Source organism: Lineus longissimus, chromosome 7 (genome assembly GCF_910592395.1).
Source record: "Lineus longissimus chromosome 7, tnLinLong1.2, whole genome shotgun sequence".
NCBI lineage: Eukaryota > Metazoa > Nemertea > Pilidiophora > Heteronemertea > Lineidae > Lineus > Lineus longissimus.
The window spans coordinates 14,311,541-14,329,913 of NC_088314.1; the positions used below are offsets into that span (position 1 = coordinate 14,311,541).

At 43.3% G+C, this 18,373-nt stretch overlaps 1 protein-coding gene across 1 annotated transcript; it reads left to right on the plus strand.

Annotated features, from left to right (window-relative positions):
* The first annotated feature begins 9,309 nt into the window (after positions 1-9,309).
* On the plus strand, positions 9,310-13,405 carry LOC135491583 (uncharacterized protein K02A2.6-like). Its single transcript, XM_064777556.1, has 2 exons — positions 9,310-11,692; positions 11,934-13,405. Exons 1-2 carry the CDS (start codon positions 9,310-9,312, stop codon positions 13,403-13,405), a joined length of 3,855 nt encoding a protein of 1,284 aa, XP_064633626.1.
* The last annotated feature ends 4,968 nt before the right edge of the window (positions 13,406-18,373 follow it).

The following is an 18,373-nucleotide window of genomic DNA, read 5'->3' on the forward strand; positions in this document are numbered from 1 at the left end:
CTCACGTGAACTCTGTACGATAAATACCCATCTAGGACTTTTCCAGTATACGAGATTACCATATGGAGTCGCTTCTGCTCCAGCAATATTTGCTCAGGCCATGGATAAAGTTCTCCAGGGACTTGACAATGTAATTAACTGGTTTGATGATCTCATAATTTCAAGTGATGAGACCAGTCATGTGCCTTATGTTGAGCAAACTCTGCAGCGCTTGTTAGACAGAGGCGCAAAGTTGAATAGACCTAAATGTGTATTTGGGCAACGTTCTGTTGAGTACATAGGTGTACAAGTTGATGGTCTTGGTCTTCATCCAAAAGCCAAGAAGGTTGAAGCAATTGTAAATGCTAGGCAACCAGAAAATGTGTCTGAGCTGCGTAGTTTTCTAGGCATGGTGAATTATTACCGGAGGTTTATACCAAATATGTCAACATTAGTAGCCCCACTCAATGAGCTGTTAGGCAAAGGTGTAAAGTTTGAATGGTCAAACCAGTGTAATGAAGCATTTGAAAATTTGAAGTCTGCCTTAGCTTCCACTAAGTTGCTTGTACATTTTAACCCAAACAGGGAGATAACTCTAGCGGTTGATGCTTCACCGTACGGGCTAGGCGCGATAATTTCTCATGACGACCAGCCCATTGCGTATGCTTCTCGTTCACTCCCCAAGGCCGAACGTAATTACCCACAAATTGAACGTGAAGGGCTAGGTGTGATTTTTGGAGTTCAAAGATTTCACAAGTATTTGTATGGTAGAAAGTTTACCTTGTTTATTGATGCCAGGCCGCTTACTTTGATTTTTGGGCCTAAGCGTGGTATTCCGGTAATGGCTGCAGCAAGAGTACAACGTTGGGCTGTTCAACTGTCAGCTTACCAGTATGATATAAGGTATAGAAGTTCCAAAGAAAATGCAAATGCAGACTGTCTTTCAATGTTACCTTTAGATTCTGAGCATACATACCAAGAAAGTGAACCTATAGCTTGGACGGAGGAAGCTAGCATGGTAAATGTTGCTAAGCTCTGTAGCATGCCAATTGGTCCGAATAAGATCAAACCAGCCTCAGAGAGAGACAAAGAGTTGTCCAGGGTTAAACATTTCATTATGAATGGTTGGCCTTCAGACGATTCAGGCCTAGAACCAGAGTTATTGCCTTATTTTAGACGTAGGAACGAGTTGACGATTGAAGAAGGTTGTATACTTTGGGGTACCAGAGTAGTTGTTCCCAAGAGGTACCAGGATGATGTTTTAGATTCTATTCATGACATGCATACAGGTATTGTTAGGATGAAAGCTTTAGCAAGAGTTCATTGCTGGTGGCCAGGGTTAGACGAACAGATATGGCCTTCCAGACCTTACCAAAGGGTACACATAGATTTTGCAGGTCCTTTCCTAGACGCAAGGGCCCAACGCGCCGCGTAGCGGCAAAAAAGCGAAGCTGGCGAAACATTTATAACGGGTCACCGTCACTTATTATTGGACTTATAGCGCATTTACGGGGTTGCAACTATTTTGCTTTATAGTGTCACCAGGAAAGAAAAGCATGCGACCTAACGCCGATCTATTTGTATAAAGTGATAATTGGAAGGTATATAGCAGGAAATATCAATAAAATAATCATTCCATGTCGTCTTTTGAGGGCATTTTTGATTGTAAAAAATATATGTGTACGTCACCGTAGTCTCTGCAATGACAATTTTATCAGAGCAGTCTCGCGCAAGTAGAAGTTCTTTACCTATTAGTTCTTCACTTATTAGTCTCAACGTCTGGCGCAAAGCCAGACGTTTTCCATTACGATTTCACTACGATGTTTGACAAGAAAGAGCAGTGCGCGAGATATGCTAATGAGCAGACTTCCCTCGCTTGAGTTTCTGAAGAATGTTCCATATCGCGCTAAGCTCATCACTACTGATTATGACAGGCGTGCAACGGTAGGTATCTGCTCCCCAACTTCCACCCTAATACGGTACAATAAGTTACCATTTGATGGGAATGGGACAATGCCCTCACTGTGTATGGAGTCATAGGGATAAGAAGACATTATTCATTAGTGTTGGTACAAGTGATTTTGCCCAAAAAGCATGCGCATTCAAAAAACAAAATATGCAAGGTATCACGTACATGACCATGACGACGTGCAGAAAGTGCACTGGCCAGTGCATACCCTATGGCTATGTGCTAGTAAACATGGTAAACATGAACAACATCATTATTCATCGGCAGTTCATTTTACTCCGAGCTTTTCCTGAAACATATAGCCATGATGATTAGGCCTACCATGTACCATGTCCATGACCAATAACAGCACTAGATCATGTGGATGTCAACAAGTTCACATGAACCGTATAATCCCGCATGGCGCATGGGGCATGCGTCTAAACCAAAGCCCCAAAATCACTTGTTTTGGTCTATTTCAGTTTCACTTGTGTTTCCCCCGTCTCCCAGTCCATAATACATTTACAGTTTACAATCCCCGATCATGGCCCAACAAAAGGTCATCGGTTGACTAAAGGAACACAACTGTTCAATGGAATAGTTGAATGCGATCAAACTACGTCTTTTCAATCGTGGATTGTAAATTTAACCCCATGGGCCTAGGGAAGGCCCTATAACAATACTTTCGACACAGTTATTATCTCCGCTGCCTCCACCATGTTACACACAGTGCTCACTGCTGATTCTAAAATGCGCCACCTAGTCACAACAGGACATATGTTCTTCTAGGAATAGATCTCTTTCCAATATTTCGTCATTCCACTATCGTCATCACCTCATCATACTTTCATTGACATTACAGGCACACATCCACAGAGCACTCTTCAAATCATCTACACAGTGGTTATCCAACTAGGATTATAAAGGTAATTTCTTAGCCCCGCACAGTGGGTTTCAGTCTTGATAAAGGGGCACTATTGCTAGCAGCTAGGTAGGCAAGATAAAGTTAGACGAAGTAGCCGATAGGGGTCTCTCACCCCTCAAAGTCCGTCACAACTATTCAAGCTTGTACAAGGAATACATGCAGCGCTGACTCTAACAAGACCCAATGGGAATGTCGCACAGTCATCTGTCAAAAACAAGACCTATGTTGCAGTATGATCTCTTGCCAATATTTAATAATTGCACTATCGTCATCACCTCATCATACTTCATTGACATTACAGGCACACATTGACATTGACCACTGTTCCAGTCAACGACACAGTCGCTATCCAAGTAGCATTATAGAGGTAATTATCATTATCATACCTCATTAGCATGTGAACCAATCACGTCGCGTCCTTTGCGATCACGGCATAGCCTCATGGAATAATGTCTTTCATCGTTGGATCACTTTTCATATTCCACGCCTACAACTTCAATTTCTTCATATTCCATGGCTAGAAGTTCAATACTAATATAATATCCAAGATAAAGTTACAAGAAGGGGTCTCTCACCTCTCACTGTATGTCCACACTATTCACGCTTGTACGAGGAATACATTCAATGCTGAATCTAACAACACCCAGTGCCCTTACTCTGTATATTAGTCACTGGAAGATGGCCCATTTCACTCCTTGCTTCTACTTCACCTATAGTCTCATTGCAAACGCCTCAGTTCTATGATATCACATTCACTTTCAGCTGTCACGCAACGCAACAACTGTGCTATCTGCCATCGCACATCAACGAAGAAGTGCAGCCGCCCACATTCCACCTCACGTCTGTCCGACCAGCTGCAATCCTCGAGGACGCCCCACTGTACCACGATTTCACTACGATGTTTGACAAGAAGGAGCAGTGCGCGAGATAGGCTAATGAGCAGACTTCCCTCGCTTGAGTTTCGGAAGAATGTTCCATATCGCGCTAAGCTGACCACTGCTGACCATGACAGGCGTGCATTGGACTGGTACAGGTTGGAACTAAACATTGAATATGCTGGTGGTGACGCTTTCTGATGAGAAGTTGGTCGTGACTGATGCAGTATCCTTGGACTTGTCCACAGCATCGTTCAATCATTGCTCTCTGAGCTGCCTTGATTCTGTACTTACCCAAATACTAAGACCGAATGCCTGTTGACTCTGCTTTAAGAGAGACTGGCGCCATGCCTAGAGATATGACTGACCCCTATTGGCAAATTTGTATGACTTTATCTTGCCTACCTAGCTGCTGCCTATAGTCTCCCTTTAACTGCGGAACACTTCAAAGTCGATAAAATGCCATGTTCCACCTTTTAATGTGTTCAGACCGCCATTTTCAAAATAATCAAGTCAGGACACTGCCTTCTAGTCAAGGAGGATACCGCGGTGACGTCACGGCTTTTCCAAGATGGCGCTGCATATTGTAAACAAACTCGATCCACGGCCAAGGGAAAATCAAGTCATCAAAAAAGTTAGATTTTTCGCATCAAATCAGAGTTATTAGTACTTTTCTGCTATGAAATAAGTCTTCAGACAATAAGCTATCATTTGAATAATGAAAAGTGCTGTTTTAATGGGGAAAAATAGGGTTTTTTAAACCAAATAGCCGGGCACCGATCTTCCAAAATTAGCGATGGTTTAAAACAGTCTCCCAGATATGGGGCAATCTCTTCATTATCATAATGGGATTTGGAGGCATGTTTACAAATTTTACAAGTTCGAGACCTGTAGGACCTAAAACTCGCATAGATCCCCATAGATCCCCTCTATTTGTCGAGTTAGCGCCCCTGTAAGATCATGCATTTTCGGACACTAGAACGAAATCTTCCTGCGGATATCGCGATTTCGGTGATGATTTAAGGAGAAATTGACTGTTCTTAGAGTTGTATGGGACAGAAATGAGTTCATACGTCATGAATACATGAATATATTATGATATGGGCGGGCTTCTAAGTCAAAACAATAACAAACTCAACTGCATCTCTACTGTATATTGCGTAGTGCATTGCCTAGTGTATTTCGTAGTGTATTTTAGCGGAGACATTATTTCCGCACTTTGGCCACGCCAAACGTCTTTTTTATTCGTGGAAGTTAATCTGCTCTGTAAATTTTATTTTACACAGGAAGAATCCATACTCGGTATTGCAATATTTCATGTCTATTGGTGTTTTTGTGTACAGGAGTGCACCAGACAGTGAGACGTAGAGATGTGTTCAGTGCTGCTGCTGTCAGTAGACTGAATCTGATTGGCCATAGCGATCAGTAATATGGGTCGGGATCACGTGATGTGACGTCACCGCGGTATCCTCCTTGCCTTCTAGTCTCATAATAAATTTTGCTTTCCTCAATAATAACATTTCTTCTTCTTTAATGCTTTCATCATTCCAAACTTCTCCTCCTCTGACTTTTACAGGGGTACAGTCATGGCAATCAAAACCCAAATACTGAGACCAAATGCCTGTTGACTGTGCTTTAAGAGAGACTGGCGCCATGCCTAGTCTCTCTTAAAGCACAGTCAACAGACACCAACCCCCTCAGACTCAGAAACCACAAACGCCCAACCCTTCCTGCTACCTTAATACTTCTGGGTAGTTACTTCTTGATAGTGGTTGATGCCAGATCAAAGTGGCCAGAAGTTAAACCGATGAAGAGTATTACTAGTGAGAAGACCATTGAAATCCTCAGAGATTTGTTCAGTAGTTATGGATTACCAGAAGAGTTGGTCAGTGATAATGGTAGTCAGTATACTTCCAGAGAATTTGAAGAATTCTTGAGACAGAATGGTATTCGCCATGTATTGGTAGCTCCTTATCATCCATCTTCTAATGGTACTGCTGAAAGATTTGTTAGGACTTTTAAGGATTCAATGAAAAGGGTTAAGGTGAACCTGGCACTATACATCAAAAGCTCTGTAGATTTCTCATGTCTTATAGGTCAGTGCCACACACTATGACCAAAGTGTCACCTTCGGAGTTGTTTATCGGACGTAGAATTAGAACTAGATTAGACATTATGAAGCCTGATTTGGCCGATAGACTGAGGAGGAAAACCTCTCCATTTCCGGATAAAACCAAAGCTTTGCAAGTCGGTGGCTCTGTGCTAGTGAGAGACTATAGAGGAGTGACAAAACTTGGGTACAAGGTGTAATCACCTCAAAGTTAGGTCCAGTTACTTATCATGTACAGGTTGAAGACAGAATTTGGAAAAGGCATTTAGATCAACTAATTGACCTTAGTGGTTTGAGTTGTAAAGGTCTTGATGACAGTACGAAGATGCAGGTATCACAACATGATGTTTTACCAGACATTAGCGAGGATCAGTTGAGTGTTTTACCAAATCAAGTTGTGAATCCAGGTGTAAATGTAAATGACAACATTGTTGTATCTCCAGACGTGAGTGTTGTTCCACATGTTGATCCTACTCCTGGTCAGAAAGTGATTCAGAGTAAACATGTGTCTGAGGCTCCCCTCAGAAGGTCAGTTAGAGTGTCAAAGCCGCCAGAAAGGCCGATTGTGTCTTGTTAAATCTGAATTTGATTGACAACGGTTAGAAACTGAAAACTTTATAAAATTCAAGTTCATTGGTATTTTCTTTATTGATGTTACTAAACAATTACAACGCATACCCAGTATAGTTTAGTACGTGTAGATTAAATCATTTTGAGTTACAGTAATTTCAAATCTCCTGTTCTAAAACTGTGTACAGTTTCAGATTTCAACAAAGGGGGATTTGTGGTGTATTCACATTTGTAATTACCGCCACTGTTCGGTGGCGCCGTCTATCCTTATTATGATAAACTGTTGTTGCTGAGTTTGGAATTGAGTTGACACATCATCGTCCGTTTTCTTCCTTTCTTGCGGTCTACGGACCCACATATACCTCAGTACATCCTGCATTGCTTGAGGGTTGTTGAACACTGGTAGAAAGCCAGCATGGGTGACTGAGGGTTGGTGAAATATCTATGGGAAACCCAGCATGGTCTGAGGCTTGGTTAACACTCTGGTGAAAACCGTGCATGGTCTGAGGGATGGTCAACACTCTGACGGAAACCTATTATGGTCAGAGAATTTTGAGAAATATAGTCAACTTTACTATCAGAGTATGTACAAACTGCAATTAAGTTAAACTGAAATAAGGAAGGAAACAATCATCATATACAACTGACCATTTTAATTCACTTTTTGACAGATGTTTACTCATACATTTACATGGATGTAGTTGAAAACATACAAGATGTAAAAAATCAAATTCTCTTGAAGAGGTAGATCTGAAGACATTTACTTTCAAAAGGATGTTTGCTATGAAAACTAGAAGTGATAGGATTTGTCATAAATGATATTAGTCCAGCTCAATGTGAGAATTACACTACAGAGAGCCAGATGGGAAATCATTGAAAAAAATGATAGATGGTCATGATGATAGGTTGCAATTTCGATCCAAACATGCACAAAAATTCCTATATCATTCCCATATTTTCCCATTTTTGGATTAATATTTCCTACACCATTTTGGCAAATTAAAGACAGAAGCCCAGCTTATGAATGATGAATAGTGGATTTCACCACACAAACTCCTATCACTACTACTTTTAATAGCAGATTACATACTAGTTACACACTTAGTAATTCATTTCACAATACTAGGTTGCATCAAAAAAACCGAATTTCGAATTTCAAATTAAATGTAATAACTGGTGTGTACCCAAGAAACTGTATCAGAAAATAATGCTTTTTGAAAATGTTATTTAACTTCAAGATTACCTAGACGACAATATTCTGAACACACAATTAGTAAGTCAGAGATACGGTTTTATATCATAGCATCAAAATGGTTACTTCCTCGATCTGGGCCTTCCAGCAAGCTGAAGTGAAAACCACAGCAATGTGGCAGAATACATGTAGCTCCATGTAAGGTAATAGACAGATGAGAGAGACATTTAGTAAATATAATGAATGAAAAACTTTTATATCAAAAGGAAATCATGTTCATGCCCAGCTTTGCATTTATTGATCGAGGCACCTACTGGGACAATTTTATTGAAAGATCTGAAACAAATCGAGTAGTTCATTGTCATGTCCACGGAACGGTTGAGTGAGACCGAGTGCTGCCACCTATGTGTTATAATAAAAGTTAGTTATGATATGCCCAACCACAGGAAGTTGTACCTAGGGGGCCGGAGGCCCCCTGGGGCTTGGGGGGCCGAAGGCCCCCTTAAGGGCCAAAGGCCCGAAGGATGGCAACACTTTTTATGTCATGTTGAAAATGCACTACCGTATACGAAGCAGATTTTCGCAAAACACGACCTCACAAAAACACCCCATTTAGGACACAAGATCAAACTTTCTCGCACATAAATCATACTCTACACGATCTATGAACACAGAGCATTAGTATGCCACACTGATTTTGTAAAAAATCTTTCCTCTTCGCTCCGAAATTGGAGCTTTTATCAGAAAATCGAGGCGCGACCTGCAACTTTCAAAAAGTCAAGTTGTAATCGTGGGGAAGACCTTATTCTATTAATACATCGTGACGTCATTCAGTCACATGAGCCAGCGAAAGAAAATAATTGGATATCAATTTTAAACGGGTTATCTCGACTCCAGGTATTCATCTCACCACACACTAGTATTTGATTGTCTGACAAATTATAACCTGGATACGAGTTTGTTCCTGAAGTTCAATATTGCGGGAAATTTAGATATTGCGGGATATTGCCACGCGGTGCTACAAGTAGTGTTATCCTTAGTATTTACAATGGACGTGATATCGGACGCATGTGGCTGGTAAATCTCACTTATAAACATGTTTTACGCATCAAAGTTTTATCCACACGTGCCGATCACGTGTCGAGGGAATCACACGGGGATTTCGTCTTTCAAGCAACAGCCAATCACATTCATTTTATTTATAGACGAATAAGGTCTTCCCCACTATTACAACTTGACTTTTTGAAAGCTGCAGGTCGCGCCTCGATTTTCTGATAAATGCTCCAATTTCGGAGCGAAGAGGAAAGATTTTTTACAAAAGCAGTGTGGCATACTAATGCTCTGTGTTCATAGATCGTGTAGAGTATGATTTATGTGCGAGAAAGTTTGATCTTGTGTCCGAAATTGGGTGTTTTTGTGAGGTCGAGTTTTGCGAAAATCTGCTTCGTATACGGTAGTGCATTTTCAACATGACATTAAAAGTGTTGCCATCCTTCGGGCCTTCGGCCCTTAAGAGGGGCCTTCGGCCCCCCAAGCCCCAGGGGGCCTCCGGCCCCCCTAGGTACAACTTCCTGTGGCCCAACATGGCTTCCCGACTTACTAATATTTCAGTCCTCGTCAATCGACAGATGTGACAATGGCGACGAGTAAAATAAGCAACTGTTAAATCAGGTATTGCGACGAGTAAAGTAAGCAACTGTTAAATCAGGTATGGCGGCTGTTCATGTTGAATTAGCGGCTGTGGCAAGGTTTGAAGCCGGCGGTTCGACCGCGAGTCTTGCGCCAAAATGGCGGAAGTGGAAGAAATCTTTCGAGATTTTTTGCGATGCAAAAGCTGTTATCAATCCGGCACAAAAGCGTGCACTGCTTCTACACTGTGCTGGTGTTGAAGTACAAGAACTGTTCGAGTCACTAGTTGATCCAGGGCCTATACCAGCTGTGGATGCGGCAGGTCGTGCCGTAGAAGATACTGCGGATGTGTACGGAAAAGCGGTACGTACGCTGGACGCACATTTTCTGCCAAAGGTCAATGAACCATTCGAACGACATGTTTTTCGTGGAATTACACAAAAGGATGAGCAAACGGTAGATCAATTTGAGTCGAAGCTGAAAAATCAGGCTGCACTGTGTAACTTTGCTAATCAAGACATAGATATAAGAGATCAGGTGATTGAAAAGTGTCGTTCAGCAAAATTGAAAAGAAAATTGCTGGAGCAAACTGACCTGACTTTGAATCGTGAGCTGGAAATCGCAAGGGTGCAGGAGTCTGTTAATTCACAGATGGCGGCGTTGTCGTTGAAATCGGACTCTGCGGGTGCGTCTGCTAATTTCGTTAGCCATAAACATGATAAAAAGAAGGAGTTCGGTAATAAAGCTGGTCGCAGGAAGTTTCAGAAGAAAAAGTATGACTCTGATTCGAAAAAGGAAACTGATGGTGCACGACGTGGGGCATGCTATAGGTGCGGAAACACGGGACATTTTGGCAAGGACCCTAGTTGTCCAGCAAAAGGGCAAAAGTGTTCGAAATGTGGGGGCAATGACCATTTTGCCAAAGTGTGTAGGTCGTCAAAGGCCAAGGTCAATAATATCGCAGTTGAATCTGATTCTGGTGATGACTTTGCGTTTGTGGTAAATTGCAAGCTGCAGTACAACGATGACTGTATAAATGTTACAAACAGTAAGTTTAAGTCAAACACATTGGACTTTGATGTCGGCGGTGTGAAATTGTCAATGCTTGTAAATTCTGGGGCCACAGTGAATATCATTGGTGAGAAAACGTGGAAAGTGTTGAAAAAGGCCAAGATAAACTGTCAGGCTGAGGTTACACCGGGCCGTAAGGTGTACACGTATGCATCTGCCAAACCGTTGCTGGTGAAGGGGAGATTTACCTGTGAGATCAAGCATAAAAGTAAATGTATCCAAACTGAGGTGCTTGTAATCAAAGGTGCTGGCTTATCACTGCTGTCCAGTGATACAGCTACAGCATTGGGAGTACTTCGAGTCGGACCAGAGGTGAATGCTGTTGTCGGTGATCGATCCAAGATTGATGAGATTGTCCAGGAATTTCGCAGTAAGGGATTATTTGATGGACTTGGTAAAATTAAAGGCAGGCAGATTGAACTTGAACTCAATCCTGAGGTTAGACCTGTAGCGCAGCCTGTCAGGAGGACACCATTTGGGCTTAGGAAACGGGTCGAAAGCAAAATCCGTGAGCTGATTGAGCAGGATGTTATCGAACCTGTTGAAGAACCTACCCCATGGGTGAGTCCCATTGTAGTTGTACCAAAGTCAAGTGGTGATGTACGCCTATGCATGGACATGCGCAGGGTAAATGAGGCAATCGTGCGTGAGAGACACCCGATCCCTACTATGGATGAAATTCTACAGGGTATGTCGAAAAGCAACACGTTTTCGAAACTCGATCTTCGTTGGGGGTATCACCAATTGGAACTCCATGTTGAATCGCGCAAAGCCATGACCTTCGCGGTGAGCAATTGTGGGCTCTATCGTTACAAACGTTTGCCGTTTGGTGTTAATGCGGCTAGTGAACTTTATCAGCACGAAATTCATAAGATAATTCAGGGATTACCCGGAGTTGAGAATATATCAGATGATATCATTGTGCACGGTCTTGATGAAGAGCATGATGAAAGGTTGCGCCAATGTTTGAGTGCGTTGGTGAAAAGTGGTGCCACACTGAACTGGGACAAATGTTTATTTGGTGTGAATGAACTTGATTTCTTTGGTACACAGTTGTCTGACAAGGGAATTGACATTACCAGCGATAAAGTTGCTGCGATATCAAACGCGAGACCTGAAAACGCGAGCGAAGTCAGGAGCTTCTTAGGGCTAGTTACGTTCTGTGCTCGATTCATTCCCAAATTGGCATCTGTTGCTGACCCTCTCCGCAGGTTGACTCGGAAAGACCAACGATTTGTGTTCGGAAAGGAAGAGACTAAATCATTTGAAAAGTTGAAAGAGATCATTGGAAATGCTGAAACGCTAGCTTACTTCGATGTGGATGCTAAAACTAGTGTAATGGCTGATGCAGGACCAGTAGGTTTGGGTGCAATGTTGCTTCAGGAGCAAAACGGTGTGACCAGAGTCGTTAGTTATGCGAGTCGCAGCCTGTCTTCAATAGAACGTCGTTATTCCCAAAGTGAAAAGGAAGCGTTAGGATTAGTATGGGCGTGCGAGAAATTCCACCCATATGTATACGGGATTGAATTCGATCTGCTGACGGATCATAAGCCGTTAGAATTCATTTATGGTCCGCGTTCCAAGCCAAGTACTCAGGCTTCAGCCGTATCGGTATCGAGTTGTGCACATTCCAGGGGTGAAGAACTATGCAGATACACTGTCAAGGTTGATTCCTGAGAAGGACATTCCCGCTAAGGAGACAGTCCATGATGAAATTGAGGATTACATCAGATTTGTCGTGATCGCTGCAACGCCAAAAGCAGTGACAACCCGAGACATTGAGCAGGCATCGAAGGAAGACAAGGAACTGTCTATGGTTAGGGAGTGCATTGATACTGGGAACTTTGATGAATGCAATCCAAAGTTGTATAGGGTTATATCCAGTGAGCTGTGTAAGATTGGAAAGTTGGTGTTGCGGGGTACACGTATAGTCATTCCGCAAAAGCTGAGACAACGAGTTCTCAATCTCGCTCATGAAGGACATCTGGGTGTAGTAGGCACGAAGCAAACACTCAGAACCAAGGTTTGGTGGCCAGGAATGGAACGTGACGCTGAAAAACTTTGTAAATCGTGTCATGGTTGCCAGATCACTGGTAGGCCAAATCCGCCAGAACCAATTCGGAGCACTCAACTCCCAAGTGAACCATGGGAGGACAGAGCAGTAGACTTTTTGGGGCCGTTACCCCAAGGGGACATGGTGCTGGTTGTGGTCGATTATTATAGTCGGTACTATGAACTTGAGGTCATGAAGACTACTACCGCTGAGAAAACTATCAGGGTAATGAGAAACATATTTGCGCGTCACGGATTGCCAATGACTTTGTTTAGCGATAATGGACCGCAGTTCATATCAGATGCATTCAAGGAATACATGGCAGAGTGTGGTATTAGACATCATCTAGTCACTCCTAAATGGCCTCAGGCAAATGGTGAGGTTGAGCGTCAGAATGCGTCTCTTGTAAAGCGCATGAAATTAGCTCAAGCTGAAGGAGGGGACTGGAAACTTGAAGTGTTGAAGTATGTCGCGAGCTACAGGGCTAAAACTCATCCTTCCACTGGGAAGAGCCCTGCTGAACTATTATTTGGTCGGAAAATGCGCACTAAAATTCCGGAAGTTAGACCAGGCATTGGTGACGACCAGGATGTTCGCGATCGGGACTCAGAACAAAAAGGAAAGTCCAAGCTATACGCCGATGACCGCAGGAATGCACGCGAATCAGATATTCAATTAGGCGACTCAGTATTGCTGAGACGAGAACGACAAGGTAAATTGGATACGCCATTTTACCCACAACCTTACCAGGTTATTGACAAATCGGACAGTAGAGTTACTGTGGAATCGCCACAGGGAGCCAGATATGATCGTAACACCTCACACATTAAACGATACTATTCGCCTCCGGAGAACAACACACAAGACGTTGAAACTCCATCGTTCGAAACTGACGTCGAATTGGAAATTCCGGAAATCGTTGAAAATCCGATAACACTCGATAAGAACAATCATGAGGACGACAATAATCAGATGGAAACGCCATCATTCGAATCACGTCCAACTCGGGAACGTAAATTGCCGTCTAAGTTTCAGGACTTTGTTATGGGTTAATTTGAACCTATGAGTGTGAATGCAGATGAGACAAGGTGCAGGCGGAACGTTGTCTTGATTCATCTGTAGGGGAAGATCTTACTGTCATAATCAGAGACACTTTGGGGGTTGTGAAAATGATGCAAGATGTAGGCGGATCGCTGTTTTGAATCATTTTCTTCCATGCTGGGCAGGCATGTTTGATTTGATTGTGGGGGTTTGTGTGTCATAGACATAGTGGGCCAAATTCATAAAGGGTGTTTAGCTTAAAACAGCGTTTAACTACTGAATAGACAGATTCTGGCCCTGATGTGAATCTTCACAGAATATGAATAGGCCCTGAAACTGATTAGAGAGAAGTTGTACATGTCTAACCCTTAAACACCCTTTATGAATTTGGGCCTATATGTTTACTGGACTTTCTCATGTTGTGTTCGGTGACAGTGATTTCATAGGAGTTGAAGATAGTTGACTTTCACAGGACAGTGATTTTCTAGTGTGATTTGTTTTAAAGTGAACATTCTAGATTCAATAAGTGATGGATAGCAATAGTGAGAGTTCGGGAGTTCAAACTGTAGACACTCCATTTATTTGTTCCATAAATTTGAAGTTAAAAGTTGAAGTTTGGTTTATATTTTAAAGCCAGTGGTAAGCAAAATTTGGTGTTTGAAAGAGTAAAGTGTTAAGGTTAACAGTTGGACTTTCAGACAATAAGTCAGTGAGTAAAGGATTAAGTTTTAATCATAAACAAAAGGAGGGATGTCATGTCCACGGAACTGTTGAGTGAGACCGAGTGCTGCCACCTATGTGTTATAATAAAAGTTAGTTATGATATGCCCAACATGGCTTCCCGACTTACTAATATTTCAGTCCTCGTCAATCGACAGATGTGACATTCATCATGATGAATTCAAAACTCAGTCTAAATGCAAATGAGCAACCTAAATTGCTGCTGTTGCGTGTTGTGTCTTCGGCTGGCCGCACGGCGAGCCTGGAGGTTGTGTTTTGAGGTCAATAAAACTTATAGAGTTCTTCCTGTTTTCGTCCAGATAAATGCACAATTACTCATTGTGGAGGACCAGAAGTCGGCTCCGCAACATGGTGGCAGCGAGGTGAAAAGACTCAAGCTTCCCGAGAAATGATAGACTGTATAATTATTGCGTTAATCTAAAGTAATCTGGGTTGAAACCGGTCTCGGAAATCCTGCCGGTAAACTACACGTGTGTGACTGTACTGTGTAGCGTGTACATTGACTCTGTACGATACTGTACACTCGGGTGTACACTGCCCCTCGAACGACGTTTGTAACTAGAACTTTGAAATGGCACGTCCTGTCCAGGGGATAAGGCCCCCAAACCCTCCTGATTTTAAAGATGTATCTAGCATCGCAGAGAACTGGAGAATTTTTAGGCAGAAATGGACAAATTATGCCATAATTACAAACTTGGCTGCTCAGGACAGGCCCTATCGTGATGCCCTGCTACTACACACGATCGGGGACGATGGTCTTCGTATCCACAATGGATTCAAGTTCGATACCCCGGATAATGAGCGGACTGTGGCAGAAATTCTTACGAAATTCAACATTTATGCTATTGGCGAAGTGAATGAAACCTATGAACGTTTCCTATTCAACCAACGGATGCAAACGGGGGATGAAACATTCGAGTCATTCCTATCTGACATACGGAATAAAATCAATACCTGTAACTATCATGCTGACTCTGTCGATTCAATTCTCCGGGACCGTATTGTGCTTGGCATACATGACCGCGAGACACAGAAACTCCTGCTGAGGGAGAGGAATTTAACATTGGAAACGTCTATCAATATCTGCAAGGCGGCAGAAAATGCAACGGTGCAGGGGAAAGCCCTCGGCACAGACTTAGATGGTACTAGCGCTGCAAGTGTCAAGCGTGTTAAGGACAGAAACTCGTGGCCTAAAAAGCCTCTAGGTGGGGCTACCTCAAAAGTGCCAGAGGCCCAATATGGGGCAGCTGCAGTTCCGACTAGGGAATGCAAGTTCTGTGGTCGGGAACACCCTATGTGAAAAACGGATTGCCCTGCCTGGGGCAAAACGTGCAGTCAGTGTCATGGCGAGAATCACTTCCGGGCAAAATGCAAAAAACCTGGTGTGCTCAAAATGGTTAGTGCTGATGCTGATGATGATGATGAAAATGACGATTATTGGATGGCCAATGTCATGACTGGTAAACGCAAACGAGATATTCTTACCGCCAAAATGGAGGTCAATGGAACTCACCTCCACTTTCAACTGGATAGTGGGGCTGAAGTTAACACCTTTTGCCAGAGGTTCGTAAAAAAGGAACAGGTAAAAGACACCCCCCAGCGGCTCGTGATGTGGAACAACACGAAGGTACAGCCACTAGGGGAAACCACACTACTGGTCATAAACGTTCGCAATAAGCTACGATATCTGGTGAAATTTGTGGTGGTGCCTAACAGTCTCAGTTGTTTGTTAGGCCTCGATACCATTCGCGCGATGGAACTCATTACCGTCAATGCTGACAAATTTATTGCACAAGTAAAGAAACAGGAACTTGGTGATCTAGGTGAGGCACATCTGTGTGTGGACACGGACGTCAAGCCACGTGCTTTGCCTTGCAAGAACGTACCCGTCGCTATAAATGGGGATGTAAAGCTTGAACTTGAGCGTTTAGTGGAGATGGGTGTCCTCCAGGGGGTTACTGAACCTACGCCATGGGTTAGTCAAATGGCAGTTGTTCGGAAACCCAATGGAAAACTTAGAATCTGTATTGACCCTCAGGCATTGAACGTTGCCCTAATGAGGGAACATTACAAGTTACCTACTGTTGATGATGTGTTACCCATGCTTCATGACGCAAAAGTGTTCAGCAAATTAGATGTCAAAAATGCATTCTGGCACATTAGGTTAGATGAGGCGTCTAGCTTACTAACTACGATGATTACTCCATTTGGACGTTTCCGCTGGACTCGTCTTCCTTTTGGGCTCAAAGTATCCAGTGAAATCTTCCAGCGCAAACTTACAGAAGCTCTCAGCGGACTTGACGGTGTTTTTACGATTGCGGATGATATCATAGCTGCTGGGTGTGGCAAAACGAAGAGTGCTGCACTCGAGGACAATGACTCTAAGCTTGAAAAGTTGTATCAGAGATGTGATGAGCGTCACATCATCTTGAATAATGATAAAAAGGAAGTAGGCAAACCAGAAATTAGATTTCATGGACACCTTTTTACAGAGGAGGGTGTTAAAGCAGATGACTCAAAAGTGGAGGCAATCATGAGGATGCCTAACCCCACTGATCTTCCAGGTGTAAAACGTTTCTGTGGCATGGTTCAGTACATGGCACGATTTTTACCTAACTTATCCGCTGATCTTGAACCTATACGCGCCCTCACCCGCAAAGAGACCGCGTGGAACTGGTCGGGTGATTGTGACAAGGCTATGGACACTGTAAAGAAGAAACTGTCAGAGACTCCAGTTTTAGCCTATTTCGATACCAACAAGGATGTCATGCTACAGGTTGATAGTAGCAAGGATGGTGTTGGTGCGGTACTCCTACAGGATGGCCGACCTGTGGAGTATGCGTCACGCTCGCTGTCCTCGGCAGAGCGAAACTGGGCGCAAATCGAAAAGGAGCTGCTTGCCGTGGTGTATGGTCTGGAAAGATTCGATCAATATACTTATGGGACCAAGGTGGTCGTAGAAAATGATCACAAACCTCTCTATTCGATTCTTCGCAAGCCACTCAGCCAAGCCCCAAAGCGTCTGCAAGCGCTGATGATGCGAATTCATCGATATGACGTTGATTTTCGTTTTCTGAAAGGTTCAGAGTTGATAATTGCAGACACGCTGAGCCGAGCATATCTGGATGTGCCAGATACCACAACCCGCATATTAAACGTGAACTCTGCCTATACCATGTCTGATGCCAGACTTGAGGAAGTTCGCAAAGCTACAGACAATGACAATGCTCTAAAAACCCTTGAATCCCTGATTCTGAAGGGGTGGTCAGAGTATAAACACTTGGTACCTTCAGACGTGAGGGTATACTTTGACTTCAGAGACACTCTTAGTTGTGACAACGGGATCATCTTAAAAGGCGAGGCTATTCTCATTCCTAGTTCACTCAGGCAGGATATCAAACAGCGTTTGCATTCAGCACATCTTGGCTATAATAGCATGGTAAGGCGTGCTCGTCGTCTCGTATTCTGGCCTGGTCTCGCTCAGGACATAAAACAGTTGGTGGCCTCATGTGAGCCGTGTCAGGCGCTGAGGGCCATAAACCCCAAGGAACCGTTGTTACCTCAAGATGATGGACGAGGCCCCTGGGATAAAGTGGCCAGTGACATCTTTGAAATCGAAGGACAGCGATATCTGGTCACCATTGACTGTTACTCCAACTTTTTGGAAGTTGATCCTTTGCCGTCTATGACTAGTGGTCGTGTGATTGCGATACTAAAGAAACATTTCTCGCGCTACGGCATTCCGAGGATTCTCATAACTGATCCGGGATCTCAACTTACGTCCAGTGATTTTCGAGAGTTTACCAAGAACTGGGGAATCACTCATGTGGAAAGTTCACCGGGGCACCATAGTGCTAATGGCAAGGCGGAGGCGGCCGTTAAAGTCGCTAAACACCTGTTGATCAAAACTCGCAAATGTGGGACTGACCCAAATTTGGCATTACTCGAGTTGCGCAATACTCCTAGGGAAGACACCGGTCGTAGTCCTGCGGAGATGTTGTTTGGCCATTCTACTCGTTCAGTGATTCCGTATATTCAGCAAAAGCCTAGTGGTGGAGATTCAGTTTCTCTAAATCCGAGGAGGGAAAGACGGAAGGAGCGAATGAGACAGTCTCATGATAAAAAAAGCATGTGAATTACGTAGGCTCCCAGTTGGGCAAGTCGTGTATTTTGAGTACAGGGAAAGAGAGCGTTGGATTCTGGGTACAATAGTGGGCATACTTGGGAATCGCACTTAAG